General features: G+C 39.4%; 1 protein-coding gene across 1 annotated transcript in view; it reads left to right on the top strand.

Annotated features, from left to right (window-relative positions):
- The window catches only part of LOC132558575 (hemicentin-1-like), a 143,629-nt gene that overhangs the window by 87,874 nt on the left and 37,111 nt on the right, over window positions 1-18,644 (top strand). The window contains exons 21-30 of the mRNA XM_060223160.1: window positions 1,563-1,862; window positions 2,030-2,329; window positions 2,783-3,085; window positions 6,307-6,606; window positions 6,786-7,097; window positions 8,366-8,668; window positions 9,151-9,450; window positions 10,332-10,631; window positions 11,866-12,165; window positions 12,989-13,294. Coding sequence (XP_060079143.1) covers window positions 1,563-1,862; window positions 2,030-2,329; window positions 2,783-3,085; window positions 6,307-6,606; window positions 6,786-7,097; window positions 8,366-8,668; window positions 9,151-9,450; window positions 10,332-10,631; window positions 11,866-12,165; window positions 12,989-13,294 — 3,024 coding nt within the window. The remainder of the gene's footprint in view (window positions 1-1,562; window positions 1,863-2,029; window positions 2,330-2,782; window positions 3,086-6,306; window positions 6,607-6,785; window positions 7,098-8,365; window positions 8,669-9,150; window positions 9,451-10,331; window positions 10,632-11,865; window positions 12,166-12,988; window positions 13,295-18,644) is intronic.

Genomic DNA, 18,644 nt, shown 5'->3' with positions numbered 1-18,644 from the left:
GAAATATTCTGTAAGATGATAATTGTGTATTATACTGAAATATTCTGTAGGATGACTGTGTATTATACTGAACTATTCTGTAAGATGATAATTGTGTATTATACTGAAATATTCTGTAAGATGATAATTGTGTATTATATTGAAATATTTTGCAGGATGATAATTGTGTATTATACTGAAATATTCTGTAGGATGATGATCGTGTATTATACTGAAATATTCTGTAGGATGATTGTGTATTATACTGAAATATTCTGTAAGATGATAATTGTGTATTATATTGAAATATTTTGCAGGATGATAATTGTGTATTATACTGAAATATTCTGTAAGATGATAATTGTGTATTATACTATAATATTCTGTAAGATGATAATTGTGTATTATATTGAAATATTTTGCAGGATGATAATTGTGTATTATACTGAAATATTCTGTAGGATGATCGTGTATTATACTGAAATATTCTGTAGGATGATTGTGTATTATACTGAAATATTCTGTAAGATGATAATTGTGTATTATATTGAAATATTTTGCAGGATGATAATTGTGTATTATACTGAAATATTCTGTAAGATGATAATTGTGTATTATACTGAAATATTCTGTAAGATGATAATTGTGTATTATACTGAAATATTCTGTAGGATGATAATTGTGTATTATACTGAAATATTCTGTAGGATGATAATTGTGTATTATACTGAAATATTCTGTAGGATGATAATTGTGTATTATACTGAAATATTCTGTAGGATGATAATTGTGTATTATACTGAAATATTCTGTAGGATGATTGTGTATTATACTGAAATATTCTGTAGGATGATAATTGTGTATTATACTGAAATATTCTCTAGGATGATAATTGTGTATTATACTGAAATATTCTGTAAGATGATAATTGTGTATTATACTGAAATATTCTGTAGGATGATAATTGTGTATTATACTGAAATATTCTGTAGGATGATAATTGTGTATTATACTGAAATATTCTGTAGGATGATAATTGTGTATTATACTGAAATATTCTGTAAGATGATAATTGTGTATTATACTGAAATATTCTGTAGGATGATAATTGTGTATTATACTGAAATATTCTGTAAGATGATAATTGTGTATTATACTGAAATATTCTGTAAGATGATGATCGTGTGTTAAAATGATAGTGGTATTCAAATAGGACATACAGTTTAAATAAAAAGGTTTTGTGAGAAACACACTTTGGTGTTAGCTGGAACACCATAATTGATTTTGTTGTTTATAGCTGCCAGGCAGAGTCAGCATTGGTCTCAGATTGACTGTGTTGTATTTAGTGGCCCCTGGAGGCAGCATTGTCTCAGACTGACTGTGTTGTATTTAGTGGCCCCTGGAGGCAGCATTGTCTCAGACTGACTGTGTTGTATTTAGTGGCCCCTGGAGACAGCATTGTTTCAGATTGACTTGTGTTGTATTTAGTGGCCCCTGGAGACAACACAAGTCTCAGATTGACTGTGTTGTATCTAGTGGCCCCTGGAGTCAGCAATGTCTCAGTTTGACTTTGATGTTTTTAGCTCCCCCAGTTGTCACCATTGCCCAGACCAGCTACACCATCACTGTTGGAACCACTGTCACTCTGGGTTGTACTGTTGCATCTGATCCTGCCCATACATCTGTCTCTTGGCAGCGTGTCATCAATGGGCAGACTGAAGCTGTCACCATAGATGGAACTAACTTTGGTGGATCCACCCTCAACTCACCATCCCTGATTGTGTACAATGCAAATGAAGCAGATGAGGGGAACTACATCTGTTTTGCCACCAACACTGTAGGAACTGGTCAGAGTCTTCCGACTGCACTTGTTGTCACTGGAAGTAAGTGATAAAAAGCTACAAAATTTTGTCTTAAGACAGAAATGTTGACTTGCTGTAGTGAAAAACATGAAGCTTTAGCTGTTCAAGTGATGTGTATGAAAAGTTGTGACTGGCTATTGCTTTGAATGGTTCAAGTTTGGTCTGATACAACATTTGTTTTTTCACAGGTATCCCTGTTGTAACTGTTACGCAGACACAGTACTCAGTAGTGACAGGAAATGATGTCACTATCCAATGTTTCGTGACTGCAGACCCGGCACACACTGCTGTATTCTGGGAGAGAACCATTGGTGGAGTAACTACACAGATTACCATTGACAACATCAACTATTCAGGATCACAGGTCAACAGTCCATCTCTGAGAATCCTCTCAACTAACATCGCAGACACAGGCATCTATGTCTGCAAAGCCACAAATGCTGTGGGTACTGGACAGAGTTCAACTGTTCAACTGAGTGTTACAGGAAGTAAGTTATGTTTTGCATGGTTGGAAGGTGGCATGTAAATGGAGATAAAAGGGATAGGGGCAAAAAACTAGTCATAAAGGGGATCAAATCAAAAGGGGATTCGGAGATGGGAAGATGGGAAGAGAGAGTGAAAAAATTATCAAAAGGGGGTGAGGGGGTAGGTAGGTAATCCTAAAAAAAATGGACAGATAAAAGAATCTTGAAGGATAGGCGGAGATATTAATCATCAAGAGGCAGACAGAGAAATAAACCAGAAAGGGGAGGGAGAGAAAATAATCATCAAGGGGAAGAGAGAGAAAATAATCCTTAAGGGGAGGTGAGAGAAAATAATCCTGAAGGGGAGGTGAGAGAAAATAGTTATAAAGGAAGCATACTTTTTATTTAAGACAAATATTGCAACACAAAGAAAACATAATCCTCATTGATGTTGATTAACATTGCTTTTGTTATCAGATGTGCCAAGTGTGGTTGTGGCCGTACCCAACTACAGTGTGTTGACAGGCAGTTCTGTCACTCTGGTATGTACAGTGACAGCCACGCCCTCTCATTCCTCAGTGCAGTGGATTAGGGTCGTCAATGGTGCCAACCAAGCTGTCAACATTGGAAATTCAGGAAAATATGAAGGATCATCTGTCAGCGTGCCATCTCTTACAATCAATGGAGCTCAGTCTAGTGATCAGGGCCAATATGTCTGTACCGCAACTAACTCTGTGGGCACTGGACAGAGTAGTGTCACTACACTGTCTGTCACTGGTAGTAAGTATCTATACTGTAGGGTGCCAGATCAAAACCGTTTGCCTCAGGAAGTTGGGTAGGATATCTATGAAGGATTGAAGTGGAGATAGATAGGGTATCTATGTGGGATGTGATGGGGTTGGGAAAAGTATTTATGTTGGATGGTGTATCTATGTGGGATGGGGTGGGAACTGAAAGGGTGTTTATGTTTGATGGGGTGGGGAAGGATGGTGTATCTATGTGGGATGGGAAGGCGATGGGCTAGTTATCTATGTTTGATAGGAGGTGGGGTGGAGTATCTATGTTTGATGGGAGGTGGGGTGGAGTATCTATATTTGATGGGAGGTGGGGTGGAGTATCTATGTTTGATGGGAGGTGGGGTGGAGTATCTATGTTTGATGGGAGGTGGGGTGGAGTATCTTTGTTTGATGGGAGGTGGGGTGGAGTATCTATGTTTGATGGGAGGTGGGGTGGAGTATCTATGTTTGATGGGGAGGAGTTGTTGTGGTATATGTATGGGAGGGGAAGGGGTTGGGCAAGGCATCTCTTTGGGATGGGGTGAAGATGAATGGGGTATCTATGTGGGATGGATGGGATGTCTATATGGGATGGGTGTGGTATCTATATGGGATGGAAAGGGTATATATGTGGGGAGAGGTGGATATGGGAGGGATATCTATGTTGGTAGGGGTGAAAGATGGGTCGGTTATCTATGTTAGATGGATGGAGTAGATTTGTGGGATGGGGTGGAGATGAATGGGGTATCTATCTGGGATGTGTGGGATATCTATGTGGAGAGGGGTGGAGATTGGTCATTTATCTATGTGGGATGGGGGGGTATCTATGTGGGATGGGTGGAGTATCTATATGGGATGGGTTGGATATGGGTGGTTATCTATGTGGGATGGGTGGGGTATCTATGGTGGATGGGTTAGAGATGGGTGGTTATCTATGTGGGATGGGTTGAGTATCTATGTGGGATGGTTCGGGTATCTATGGTGAATGGGTTGGAGATGAGTGGGTTATCTATGTGGGATGGGTGGGGTGTCTATGTGGGATGGGTTGGAGATGGGTGGTTATCTAGGTGGGATGGGTTGGAGATGGGTTGTTATCAATGTGGGATGGGTTGGGTATCTATGTGGGATGGGTAGGGTAATTATGTGGGATGGATGGGGTATCTATATGGGATGGGTTGGAGATGGGTGGTTATCTATGTGGGATGGGTGGGGTATCTATGGTGGATGGGTTAGAGATGGGTGGTTATCTGTGGGATGGGTTGAGTATCTATGTGGGATGGGTGGGGTATCTATGGTGGTTATCTATGTGGGATGGGTTGGGTATCTATTTGGGATGGGTGGGGTATCTATGGTGAATGGGTTGGAGATGGGTGGGTTATCTATGTGGGATGGGTTGGAGATGGGTGGTTATCTATGTGGGATGGGTGGGGTATCTATATGGGATGGATTGGAGAAGGGTGGTTATCTATGTGGGATGGGTTGGAGATGGGTGGTTATCTATGTGGGATGGGTTGGGTATCTATGTGGGATGGGTGGGGTATCTATGTGGGATGGATGGGGTATCTATTTGGGATGGGGTGGAAATGGGTGGCTTATCTATGTGGGATGGGATGGAGATGAATGGCACATCTATGCGGCATGGGTGGGGTATGTATGTGGGGAGGGGTGGAGATGGGTGGAAATTGGTTGGTTATCTATGTGGGATGGATGGGGTATCTATGTCAGCAGGGGTGCAATTGAATTGGGTATCTAAGTGGGATTGGGTTGAGATGGGTGGAATATCTATATAGAATGGATGGGGTATCTATGTGGGATGGATGGTGTATCTATGTGGGATGGGGTGGAGATGGGTGGGTTATCTGTGTGGGATGGGTGAAGTATATATGTTGGTAGTGGTGAAGATGAATGGGGTACCTATGTGGGGAGGGGTGGAGATGGGTGGGTTATCTATGTGTCAGCTAATTCAGTCATGTTGACAATATAATTTCTGCTCAATTACTTCAACTCGTTGCATTTAAGTGCACTGGAATGGTCAGTCTCAGAAATTGCTAAACACTCCGTAGACAATCAACCAGTCACAGGAATTATTACCATTTTTTGTTCAGATTGACTTTTTTTTCCCAAAAAAACTGATATATGTTACTGTATTGAGGTGTATTATCAACATCAGTTCGTAATTTCAAAAATTTCAGACTAGTTTTGGAATTAACAATTTTGCTAGCCTTGAAGAGAATTTGACTTTATTTCCATCCAAGATGGACACCATGAACAACATGGAGACAGCAAGTTTTAAATGAACCATATTCCTGTCCCAAAATCTTTTTGATTTTATCCCATATCTTATTATTTTTCTTTCTTCTTCTGCTTTTTCCTGTAAAATTTTCTGACTCTTCTTTCCAATACTGAAGGTTGGATATTTATCAGTCTTTTAGAGATTAATACAGATGATCTCTTTATGTGCAAACAATTTCTGTTTTTTTCATTGGCTAGTACCTTTACATCTGTAAGTTTTCTTGTATTCAGCACATTGAGATGATAATTGATGAGAATTACAACTATACAACATTTTCTAATAAAAAAAATGACGTCACCAAAATGGTTGCCTAATGGAGACTTCTTATCAATCAGAACTAAGATGTTGTTCAATTTTAGTGAAATTTGGTATAGGTGTAGTGTAACATCTAAAATAGGATTGTTGTGTTGACTGTCTTCTTCAGATTCACTTGGGACAAATTAACCTCCCAGGGATTAGATGAAAATATAATTTTTGGCCGGGTTGCACATAGTGCAAATGCGGGTTATAGTATGGTGAATGTTGGGCGGGCGGGCGAGGAAAAGGGGTACCAGTTTTGTAGAATCAACTCCTCCTCGAGTTTTTGACATAGAAGCTTGAAACTTTGTAGGATGTTTATATATATGTTGAAGATGTGCACTTCCTATTATGGATTCATTCTGGGCATTTTTCTGGATTTTCCGGGCTTTGGAACTTAGCCATTTTCCGTAAATACCATATAACATTGCACTCATCTCGCTTCCTTGCCAGTTGTGGCTTTACCCCATTTTCATAGGTGTATGTCAGGATTCACTGCCTGTGTCAAGCTTATTGTTTGAAATGTGCAGACTTCCTGCCTTTACTTAGTTCATTAGTAAGCATCTTTCACAACTGGGGAGGTACAATAACAATTCATACTTGAATTTATTAACATTATTTTTTGGCTTTCTCAGGTCTTCCTGTGGTCACTGTGGCCCAGCCTAACTACTCGGTCATTATCGGTAATGCAGTCACGCTGGTGTGCACTATCAATGCTTCTCCAGCAGCCAGTACTGTATCATGGAGACGTCTGGTGGGCGGTGTATCCACTGGTATCAGCATTGGCAGCAGCAAGTACTCAGGAAGTGTTATCGGAAATCCTTCCTTAACTATAAATGATGCCCAGAACAGTGATGAAGGCTTCTACATTTGTCAGGCAACCAATGTTGTGGGCACAGGGGAAAGTAGCAACACCTATCTAGACGTAACAGGAAGTAAGTCACCACTTCATCCTGCACATGTACAGCTATTTCAATTTGTAAACTGTTACAAATAATTTTAACTTTCCCTTTTTTTCTGAAAGATTTCAGTTTCTATAAAATGAACTAGTTTTGATTACTGAAGATCAATATATAGATGTGATTGATGATGAAATGAAAATTTCTTTTGCCAGCCATCCCTGTTGTAACAATATCTCAGAACACATACTCTGTACTGCTGGGATTGTCTGTTACTATCGACTGTGCAGTGTCTGCTGTTCCCACTCACTCCTCTGTAGAATGGAGGAGAATTACAACTACTGGAGGCAACACTGTTTCCACACCGATTGTCATTGATAATATCAACTACAGTGGAGGTTCTGTGTCTAGTCCTAATCTCCAGGTGAACTCTGCTGAAAACAATGACGAGGGATTCTATGTGTGTACTGCCACAAACAGTGTAGGCACTGGTACCAGTAATCAGGCATTCCTGTCTGTCACTGGAGGTAAGTTACCATAGTAATCAGACACATTTCTGTCACTGGAGGTAAGTTACCATAGTAACCAGACATTGCTGTCTGTCACTGGAGGTAAGTTATCATAGTAACCAGGCACACATTTCTGTCACTGGAGGTAAGTTACCATAGTAACCAGACGTTGCTGTCTGTCACTGGAGGTAAGTTACTATAGTAACCAGACATTGCTGTCTGTCACTGGAGGTAAGTTACCATAGTAACCAGATGTTGCAGTCTGTCACTGTCTGCCTATCTGTTCAACTGTACAATGACAATGTACATGCTACTCCTTCTAAATGACCAAATGGATTTCAGCAATACTTGCCTGCTGTTATCCTTATACATTGTAGATGTGTGTATTTTATAAGAGGTTGAGTTATCTCCCCTTTTCAAAAACTTATGCCTTTTTGGGTACTTAACAATGTACTTAAACTACTGAATGGATTTATTTCTTTTTTATTTTTGTGTTTGTGTGATCTATATCAGTGTTTTATGATATGTATTTTACACATGTAAACAGACATTTCCTAGTCAGGTGACAGGTTAAAAAACACTGTGACATCAATCTTCTGTAAATACCATGAGAGTGGAATCTGACTTGAATATATATTTTTTATTAATATAGTCAAATACCCTGTGTATCAGTTATTCTGTTTGTCCAAGATGTGACAAAGTTTGAAGCTAGGCACCACTTTTCTATTGGCAGGGTTTTAACATATTTGTAAAACTCTATGTAGTTGTTCAATCACCAAACCTGCTATACATGTATATGAAGGGGCTACGTGTAAACAAGACCATCCCAGCATATGGTTTTAATCTTAATTTTATGTTTATTAGATTGGTTAATTAATTTACAATATTTAAGTTTACTGTTTAGCTCAGTGGTGAGCTATTTTTTCTCTATCATAATCAAACCTGATGTATGCTTTTTATCTATGTATGGTCATGCCAACACACATTTTAGATTCTGAATTTAAGCTGCAATTGGCCATTAATTTAACCAAATATTGTATTGAGTTTGTATCGAGTACAAGTGCAAGGCTCAAAACTAAACTTTGGTCAGTTGCGTGTAATAACTAACTGTAGTTGATCTATGGTACCGACAGATTTCATGACATACAGTTTTAGTTAGAATAAAGCAATACAATATTGAAAAAATGGAAAATATTTTTGGTTATTAGAACAATAAAGTGGAACCTATTAACTGTATCCTAATGATGTGGAGGAACTGGAACATAAAAAACATTGTTTGATTTCAGCTCCACCAACAGTAACAGTGGCACAGACAAGCTACACCATCATTACGGGAGGAACCATTACCCTTCAGTGTTCAGCGTTCGGTAATCCAGCTGTGACAAATGTTGCTTGGACAAGATCCATTAACAACGGACCATTCACAACCATCACTGTAGATGGCAACAGTTTCTCAGGGAGTTCTCTCAATAACCCATCCCTGACTGTCATCAATGCTGATAGCAACGACCTTGGCATCTACAAGTGTACAGCTTCAAACTCCCTTGGAACTTCAGAGAGTGATCAAGTCACTCTCACTGTTACTGGAGGTACACACTGTCTAAAGAAATCACAAAAAAACACATCATATTTATCTACTATTTCTTTATAATGTTTTCAGAGTCTCTAGATGTTTGACTTACAAGTAACTAGGTATGAGTGAAGTTATAAAGGAGTTAGATTCTGAATGTTTTGTCAGTAACTAGGTTTAAGTGAGGTTATAAAGGAGTTAGATTCTGAATGTTTTGTCAGTAACTAGGTATAAGTGAGGTTATAAAGGAGTTAGATTCTGAATGTTTTGTCAGTAACTAGGTATAAGTGAGGTTATAAAGGATTTTTTTGTTAGTAACTAGGTATAAGTGAGGTTATAAAGGAGTTAGATTCTGAATGTTTTGTCAGTAATTAGGTATGAGTGAGGTTATAAAGGATTTAGATTCTGTATGTAGACTAAATATGAAACACATGATCTGCATGGTGAAATATAGCACGGTGTATTAAATATCTGTCTAAGCCTTCAATGTTAACTTTACAGATCCTCCCACTGTTACTGTTGGACAGACCAGTTATAATATTATCACTGGTTCAGATGTTACCATCCAGTGTACAGTGACTGCTGTCCCTGCTGCAAGTGTTGTTTACTGGGAGAAAACAGTGAATGCTGCAACAACCAGACTCACCATTGACCAAATTGCATATGGTGGGTCAACCACTGCCACTCCTTCCCTTATTGTTTACAATGCACAGAATGATGATAGTGGCGTGTATAGGTGTAAAGCCAGTAATGCTGTAGGAACTGGACAGTCTCAGGCTGTAACTGTCTCGGTCACAGGAGGTAAGAAATTATTTCTCATTGACATCTGCACAGGCTAATTCTGGACAAAACCAATCAGGTTTACAGGGGCATCTAGGGCTAACCATGCATGGGCTAAATCAGTCAGGGTGACAACGGCTTGAGCTAATTCTGGGCTATACCAGTCAAGGTAACAGGGGCTTGGGCAAATCCTTGGCTAAAACATTCAGAGTTACAGGGGCTTTGGCAAATCCTGAGTTAAACCAGTCCAGGTTTGGGAGACACAGGATTATCCTGGACTAAACTCATCAGGGATACAAAGACACGGCTAATCCTGTGCTAAACCACTCAGGGTTACAAGAGTATCATGGACTTATCCTGAGCTAAACCTTTTAAGGTCATATAAGCATGGACTTATCCTGAGCTAAACCTTTTAAGGTTATAGGAGCATGGGCTAAACCTGAGCTAAACCTTTTAAGGTTATAGGAGCATGGGCTAAACCTGAGCTAAACCTTTTAAGGTCATATAAGCATGGACTTATCCTGAGCTAAACCTTTTAAGGTTATAGGAGCATGGGCTAAACCTGAGCTAAACCTTTTAAGGTTATAGGAGCATGGGCTAAACCTGAGCTAAACCTTTTAAGGTCATATAAGCATGGACTTATCCTGAGCTAAACCTTTTAAGGTTATAGGGGCATGGGCTTATCTTGAGCTAAACCAGTCAGGGTTACAAGGAAATTGGCTAATGCTGGGCTAAACCAGTCAAGAGTTATAGGGTTTTTTTGTTGGATGACAAACACTTTTTGCAGCAGTATATAGGAGTGACCTTCTTACCAGACACAGGGTCTTATTGACATATAATTATGGAATATCAAGCCATTGACAAGTCTGATCTCTGATACTATGTTTTATTATTGTCTACAGCGATACCAGTTGTCACTATTTCGGAAGCTTCATACACTGTCACTACTGGTACAACAGCCACTCTTGTATGTACTGTGGTAGCCACTCCACAGGCCTCTACTATCATCTGGAGAAAAACAGTCAATAGTGTGACAACCACTGTTCCTATCAACACTTCAAAGTACAGCGGAGGGACTGTGACTTCGCCAAGTCTGGTTATATCAAATGCTGATAGCAGTGATGTGGCTTTCTATGTCTGCCAGGCAACCAATGCTGTAGGAACTGGCACCAGTAGTCAGACCTACCTGGAAGTGACTGGAGGTAGGTTTTGTTAATGTCCTAGTCAATGTTACTTGGATAGCCACAGGTAACACTCCTGCAGGTAAGGTATACGTATGTATACACACACTAGGTGTGCATAAACAGTTTCTAGTGTTCAGTCCATTGTTCTCAATGTGTTTCTGTAAAAAGACTCTTTGTCCAAACTTTCACCCAAAAAGTCTTCACTGTATGTTTTAGCGATCCTCCAGACTGTTGTGTGCCAAAAAGTAGCATCTTACTCTCAAAAGAAATAGAACTATGTTGAAATCACAGAGCCCAAACAAAGACCGACTGACTAGGTCCTGATGACCTTGTCCTAGTGTTGAACTGTCAACTTTATCATACTCAATGTCCTGGTGTAATACTGACAACTTTATCATACGCAATGTCCTGATGTAATACTGTCAACTTTATCATACTCAATGTCCTGGTGTGATACTGACAACTTTATCATACGCAATGTCCTGATGTAATACTGTCAACTTTATCATACTCAATGTCCTGGTGTAATACTGACAACTTTATCATACTCAATGTCCCGGTGTAATACTGACAACTTTATCATACTCAATGTCCCGGTGTAATACTGACAACTTTATCATACTCAATGTCCTGGTGTAATACTGACAACTTTATCATACTCAATGTCCTGGTGTAATACTGACAACTTTATCATACTCAATGTCCTGGTGTAATACTGACAACTTTATCATACTCAATGTCCCGGTGTAATACTGACAACTTTATCATACGCAATGTCCTGATGTAATACTGTCAACTTTATCATACTCAATGTCCTGGTGTAATACTGACAACTTTATCATACTCATTGTCCTGGTGTAATACTGACAACTGTATTATACTCAATGTCCTGGTGTAATACTGTCAACTTTATCATACTCAATGTCCCGGTGTAATACTGTCAACTTTATCATACTCAATGTCCTGGTGTAATACTGACAACTTTATCATACTCAATGTCCCGGTGTAATACTGACAACTTTATCATACTCAATGTCCTGATATAATACTGACAACTTTATCATACTCAATGTCCTGGTGTTATACTGACAACTTTATCATACTCAATGTCCTGGTGTAATACTGATAACTTTATCATGCTCAATGTCCTGGTGTAATACTGACAACTTTATCATACTCAATGTCCCGGTGTAATACTGACAACTTTATCATACTCAATGTCCTTACTTTTCATAGTTTTCTTGTTTTACAGCATTACCTGTTGTTCAAGTGCTGCAGTCATTCTACACTGTCACAAAAGGCCAGTCAGTAACATTAGAATGTACAGTAAGTGGCACACCTGTCGCAACTTCTGTTTCCTGGGAACGAACCTCTGGAGGAGTGACAAATCCTGTTACTGTCGACAATAATCTGTATCAGGGGTCAGTTGTGGGTAGTCCTTCCTTGGTGATAACAGCAGCTGACAGTGTAGACACTGGAACCTATACCTGTACCGCCACAAACAGTGTGGGGACTGGCCGCAGTACCACAACCACATTGACTGTTACAGGAGGTCAGTATCCCTTAATATTCTTTTTAAAATTTGTTCTGATAAAGTAGCTTTAGAATTACCTAAAAAAATCAAACAAGCAAGCGTCAAGTATTTTGACGACAATGAATACAATCAGAAGTGAATCACAAGAATTCAGCAACAGCAAGACCCTGGAGGACTTGCACACTGATGTCTGTAACAGTTTTATTCTTAATTTAAGAAATCTCTGAGGGTTAGAATTGTATCAGAATATTCACACCTGTAGTGGTGATTAAATGCTGTCAGAAAATTTTGGTTGTTTAAGGGAAAAAAATGTAATGAAAGATATTTCTTTGTGGTTGAGAGCTGTATGTTCCCCACATGTATATATGTATAAGTATAAAGAAAAGCAGTGTGGTTGAGAGTTGAATGTTCCCCACATGTATATATTTCCATTCTTATTTGAAAAGGTGACCAGCATTGAAGGTGACATGTAGACATTTCTAGTTTCATGCCAACTTTTCTAAAAGCCCCTTTGTTGTAAAAGGCCCCTTGTCATGTTTAGCTGATTGTTGGTCAGTATCAATGGTCAATTCACATTTGACAACTTAAATTCATCAAAGAGTGACTCTGATGTGCATGAAATGGGGATGAGGTTGAGAAAATAACTTGTTTGCAGACAATGTCTAGTTTCTGGTATTCTGTCCTGAGTAGATGTTTAGATATGTTGACAATGATATTTAAAAAAGTCTACTATGCCATGATTAAACTTTGTTATGTTTGAACAGGTACATTAATATGCTTGTCCATTAGGTTGAAAATGGCTGCTGTAATTCAAAATTGTTTATATTGGAATTCCTTACAGATATACCAACGGTGGCGATCACTGACCCCTCTTACACAGTTGTCACTGGATTCTCCATCACCATCCCTTGTACTGTATCAGCTAACCCTCCAGCTACCTTAGTAACCTGGTCCAGACAGGCTTCTATCAACGATGCCGCAACCACCATCAATATTGACGGTACCACGTACAGCGGTGGTACTATCGGTATACCCTCACTGACCATCTCCAGTGCTGCCTCAACAGACCAGGGATACTATATTTGTTCTGCAACGAACAGCATTGGCACAGGAACCAGCGGACAAAGTTATCTCACCATTACTGGAGGTAAAGCACAGATCTTACAATATAATCAAGCTTTAATGTAGAGTGTGAACCTTTTAGGTCACCTGGAACAATGTGACCTCTTGTAGCCACCTTTTGTCCCATGTTGTGCATCCACAGACTTTTAACATTTTCAACATCTTCTCAAACACCCCTGGACCGATTTCAAGGAAATTTTGCAGATATCTTTCCTGATCAAAGATAAACTAAAAAAGCAAGTTATATATGGTCCACATCCTCCATGGGCCTAAGGGTTGGTTAAAGGTTAAATTTCAAAACTTGTCTTCTTAACGTCCAGGTATGGTAGAATCAAATGCTTTTCATGAATGGAAGGTTCTTAAGGTGCTTTACTAAAATTGTGAATTTCATGATAAGAAAAGTAGTTTGTACTAGAGCATAATCTATTAAATTTTCACTGGAAACATTTCAAATTTGGGTGATGACTTGATGGTATGCCATATTGAGCTTAGCTGACCCCCAGGAGCTGTAGGTGGGGCTAAAAGTGGTAAATTTGACTTCGATTTCAAAAATCCTCTTTTCAACACTCATATCTGGTATAATCAAAGGCTGTTCCTGGATGGAAATCTCATAAGTTGCTTAACCAATATTGTGAATTTCATGATTCCAAGATCTCACACTTCCCTCTGGGGAGGGGATAAATGTTGCTATAATTTACATAAGAAAAGTAATTATTTGAGCATAATTTGTTTAATTTCCATTGGAAATAACTTGGTAAGAACTATTAGTATATGATGACAGTTTTGATGGTATGCATATATTACACTGGCTGACCCTGAAGGGCTTAAAACATACCAGTTATTAGCTCACCTTGCCCAAAGCGCCAAGTGAGCTTATGTCATACCGTGGCTTCCGTCGTCCATCTGTCTATCCATGTCTGTCCATCCTGCGTCCATCAACTTTTCATTTAAACAACTTCTTCTGAAACACCAAAAGGCGTGGAGTTATCATATTTGGCTGGAAGGTTCCTCAGATGAAACTGGACAAAGTTTGCAAAAAGAAATGACCTTGACCAATATTCAAGGTCACAGAGGTCAAATGTGTTAAAACATCTAAACGACTTCTTTCAAAATACCGGAAGACCTAGAATCATTATATTTGGCTGGAAGGTTCCTTTCATAAAGCCCAACAAAGTTTGCAAAGAAAAATGATCTTGACCCATATTCAAGGTCACAGTGGTCAGATGTGTTAAAAAATTTAAGCGACTTCTTCCAAAATATCAGGAGGCGTAGAATCATCATATATGGCTATAAGATACCTTTGATGAAGCCCAACAAAGTTTGCGAAAAGAAATGACCTTGACCCATATTCAAGATCACAGAGGTCAAATGTGTTAAAACATTTAAATGACTTCTCCCTAAATACCGAAGTCCTAGAATCATTATATTAGACTACTATGTCCCTCTTATGGTGTCCTACAAAGTTTGCTAAAAGAAATGACCTTGACCAATCTTCAAGGTTACAGGGGTCAAATGTGTTAAAATGTTTAAACAATTTCTTATGAATATAGAAAAGTCTAGAATCATTATATTTGGCCTGTATGTTCCTTTTATGAAGTCCAAGAAAGTTTGCAAAAAGAAATTACCTTGCCCCATAGTCAAGGTCACAGGGGTCAAATGTGTTAAACCTTTAAGTTACATTTTCTGATGATCAAAAACATCTGGGATAGTGATATTATTCCAAAATAGGTTCTCAATGATGCCCAGTAATATTTGAGAAAAATAGATTAGGCCAAGCCCTCTGGAGGTCTGAGAGGCTTGAGCTAGGTAATGTGAAAAACTACATGTTAGCCAATTACTTATGTTCTATTCACAGCATCAAGATACAGAAAACATGATTGGAAAGAGAATTGCAAGAGCTTCATTTTGATTTAAGATTCTTCATAATTATAGCATAAATAGATAAGAAAATCTAAGTTGATCTCATTTGCTATGCAGTATTTATAGGCCTACAATAAACTGATATCTCCAGTAACCGGGGCTTAACTGACCATGGTGACATCACTAATGATATGCATGAAATGTTTTTTAATTGGTTTTGAGTTAGGATTATGGTTTATAATTACATGTACCTTAATTTTTCCTGTCCTTTTATTTAATTTTTGCTAAATATTGCTGACTTGTGCAAGTCTCTAATATGTTGTATCTGTGTTTGTAAACAATGATCTAAAGGGCAAGTAAACTTCTGCTGTCCTGGGTCATCCGTCCAGGTATAACTAAGAGTTTTTCTGCTATATTGTTTGACCATCTTTGTTATATATGGGGGGTGAGAACACAGCCACCACAAACCAGAACAACACCATGTGTACAGTATAACCAGAACGAGGCTTTATTCGAGTCACGTATCAACACACTAACAATCATGGCACACACTAAAGTACGGACTAGCTATCCGGACATAACACATCCTACCCTTTTAAACTGTTACTGGTAATATAGATTTACACGAAAACTGTTACTATTCATAATCAGATTTAGCCAGTCTCTAGACATTACTGATTTATGTAAACGTCCATGAAGGATGTCTGTCAATTACACAAATTATAAGTATTACATATCTATAAATACTATCTGCATCCCAGAAATAAGAATGACTATGTATGGGGCACAAAGTTAACCAACATATAGAGCAAGGAAGAACCCTTAGGGTTCGATGGATTATCCGGGGATTATTATGCCCCAAGAACACTGACAATTCATCACAGATTTAGCTTGATAGGAGCACGTCGATCTCTAAGTGGATAACGACGTCTTGGCATTGCACTATCTTTAGATTCTGTCTGTCTTTGTGTACCCTCACTATTTCCTGAATTCACCGTTTTGGATCCTTTTCCAACATTAGGAGTTCCATGTGCAGGTGTTCCCTCACTAACATTTACCACATCTGACGTAGCAGTGTTCTTTCCAGAGACGTCCTCCTCGTCCCTCACAGAATGATCCTGAGGTATTTGAGACACAGGTGTACAACTAGTTCTAGCTAATTGATCAGCATGTCGACGCCATACATGATCATTGACCTTGACCTTGTATGATACTGGACCTCTATGTAACTGCACCCTACCACAAGCCCATTTGTCACCTCCACGGTAGTCACGTACATCACAGAATCACCATCGTTGAATGACCTTGTAGCTGACGTGTTCCTAGAACACATGTTCTCCTGCAAAATCCTTACTGTCTCAGTCAGGTTAGGTTTCAGTAAGTCTAGATGGGTGTGTAAGGGTCGTCCCATAAACAACATAGCTAGAGATTCTTGGGTAGAAGAATGTACAGTGTTCCTGTACGCCAGAAGAAAGTTGGAAAGTTTCTTCTGTAACGAATCGTCGTCATTCTTTGAAGATTTCATGGCTTGTTTGAATGTCTGCACAAACTGTTCCGCAAGGCCGTTAGTGCGGGGATGAAATGGTGCAGAAGTGATGTGACGAATGCCATTTGTGGTAGTGAATTCTGCAAATTCCTGAGAAGTGAATTGTGGACCGTTATCGCTTACGATCTGTTCTGGTATTCCAGTTCTAGCAAACACTCCTCGTAGTTTGTCAATGGTGCGCATGACGGTAGTAGACTGCATTGGCACAACTTCCGGCCATTTGGAACGCGCATCTACTATCATCAGAAACATACTTCCAAGAAAAGGGCCAGCAAAGTCTATATGAATTCTCTGCCATGTCCTCATGGGGAATTCCCAAGGGTGAACTGGGGCCTCTTTGGGAGTATTTCTGTTAACTTGACAGCCTGGACATTTCTTCGATATGCTCTCTATTTCCAAATCAATTCCTGGCCACCATATGTAGCTTCTTGCCAATGACTTCATCTTGACATCTCCAAGATGTCCAGTATGAGCTTCATCCAATACCTCTTTGCGAAGTTTCTCAGGGATAATCACCCGAATACCCCATAGCAAGCATCCCTGGTGAACAGTTATTTCGTTCCTCCGTTCGTAAAATGTTTGTAATTTCTTATCGTCAGGTTTGTTCCAGCCACGCATAGCAGCATCATACACGACTGTGGGTACTGAATCTCTGGAGGTTTCCTTTCTCAGCTGACTTGATGTCACGGGTAGGTGTTCCATTTGTGACACCTGGAATATGTGTGCTTCATCCATGATATCTATGATATGATACCTCATTATCTGTGGTGCGGATTTTGGAGTTCTGTGGCATGCGGGAAAGTCCGTCTGCATCACCGTGCAATTTGATATTTCTGTATCTGATGGAATAATCATATCCAGATAAAAATATGGCGTATCGCTGAAGACGCGATGAGCTTGTCACGGAGATGCCCTTCTGCGGACTGAAAATTGAGACAAGAGGTTGGTGATCGGTGATCAATGTAAAGTTCCTGCCATAGAGATAAACATTGAATCTCTTGATTCCCCACACAATGCCCAGGGCCTCTGTATCAATCTGTGAATAGTTCTTTTCAGCATTGTGAAAGACCTTGATGCGTAAGCCACGGGTCGTTCTGTACCATCTGGAAATTTATGAGACAACACCGCTCCCAATCCGAAGGGAGATGCGTCACATGACAATGTCAATGGTAACTTGGGGTCATAGTGTGCCAACACTTGGTCTGATACCATCATACTTTTCACTTTGTTGAACGCCTGTTGACATTTGGTTGTCCATTTCCAAGGTACATTTTTCTCAAGAAGATGATGTAGTGGTTTTAATACCATAGACAGGTTTTCCATGAATTTCCCATAGTAGTTCACTAGACCAAGGAACACGCGTAGGTGGGTTACATTCTCTGGTCGCACCGCATTCACCACAGCCTCAATTTTGTCTAGAGTTTTATGTAGACCATTGTCATCTATAACATGTCCGCAAAATTGTATCTTGTCTTGGAAAATGTTACATTTATCCAAGTTGGCCTTGAGACCTGATCTCTGTAAACGTAACAGTACTGCTTCCAGGTTCTGTAGATGTTCCTCTGTCATACGCCCAGTAATGATCATATCATCTAAGATACACTGTGTTCCTTTGGTTCCTTGCAATACCTGATCCATGGCCATTTGCCAGATGGCAGGTGCTGAGGCCACACCGAATACTAGACGATTGTATCTGAAAAGACCACGGTGTGTATTTGTTGTGAGGTACTTTTTATGATCATCTTCTACCTCCATTTGTAGATAGGCATGGCGTAAATCTAACTTTGTGAAGTGTTTCCCTCCAGCAAGGTTAGCAAATATATCCTCAATCTTTGGTAAAGGATACTTGTCAATCTGTAATACAGGGTTAATTGTAGTTTTAAAGTCACCACACAACCTGATTGTTCCATCCCTTTTTGGAACCGCCACAATTGACGTAGCCCACTCACTATGATCCACAGGTTCTAAG

Source organism: Ylistrum balloti, unplaced genomic scaffold (genome assembly GCF_031769215.1).
Source record: "Ylistrum balloti isolate Yb309-2 unplaced genomic scaffold, AGI_CSIRO_Ybal_v1 Utg370798, whole genome shotgun sequence".
In the NCBI taxonomy this organism is placed as follows: domain Eukaryota; kingdom Metazoa; phylum Mollusca; class Bivalvia; order Pectinida; family Pectinidae; genus Ylistrum; species Ylistrum balloti.
The sequence above is the reverse complement of the archived record's forward strand: the minus strand, read 5'-3'. Positions and strand labels throughout refer to the sequence as shown.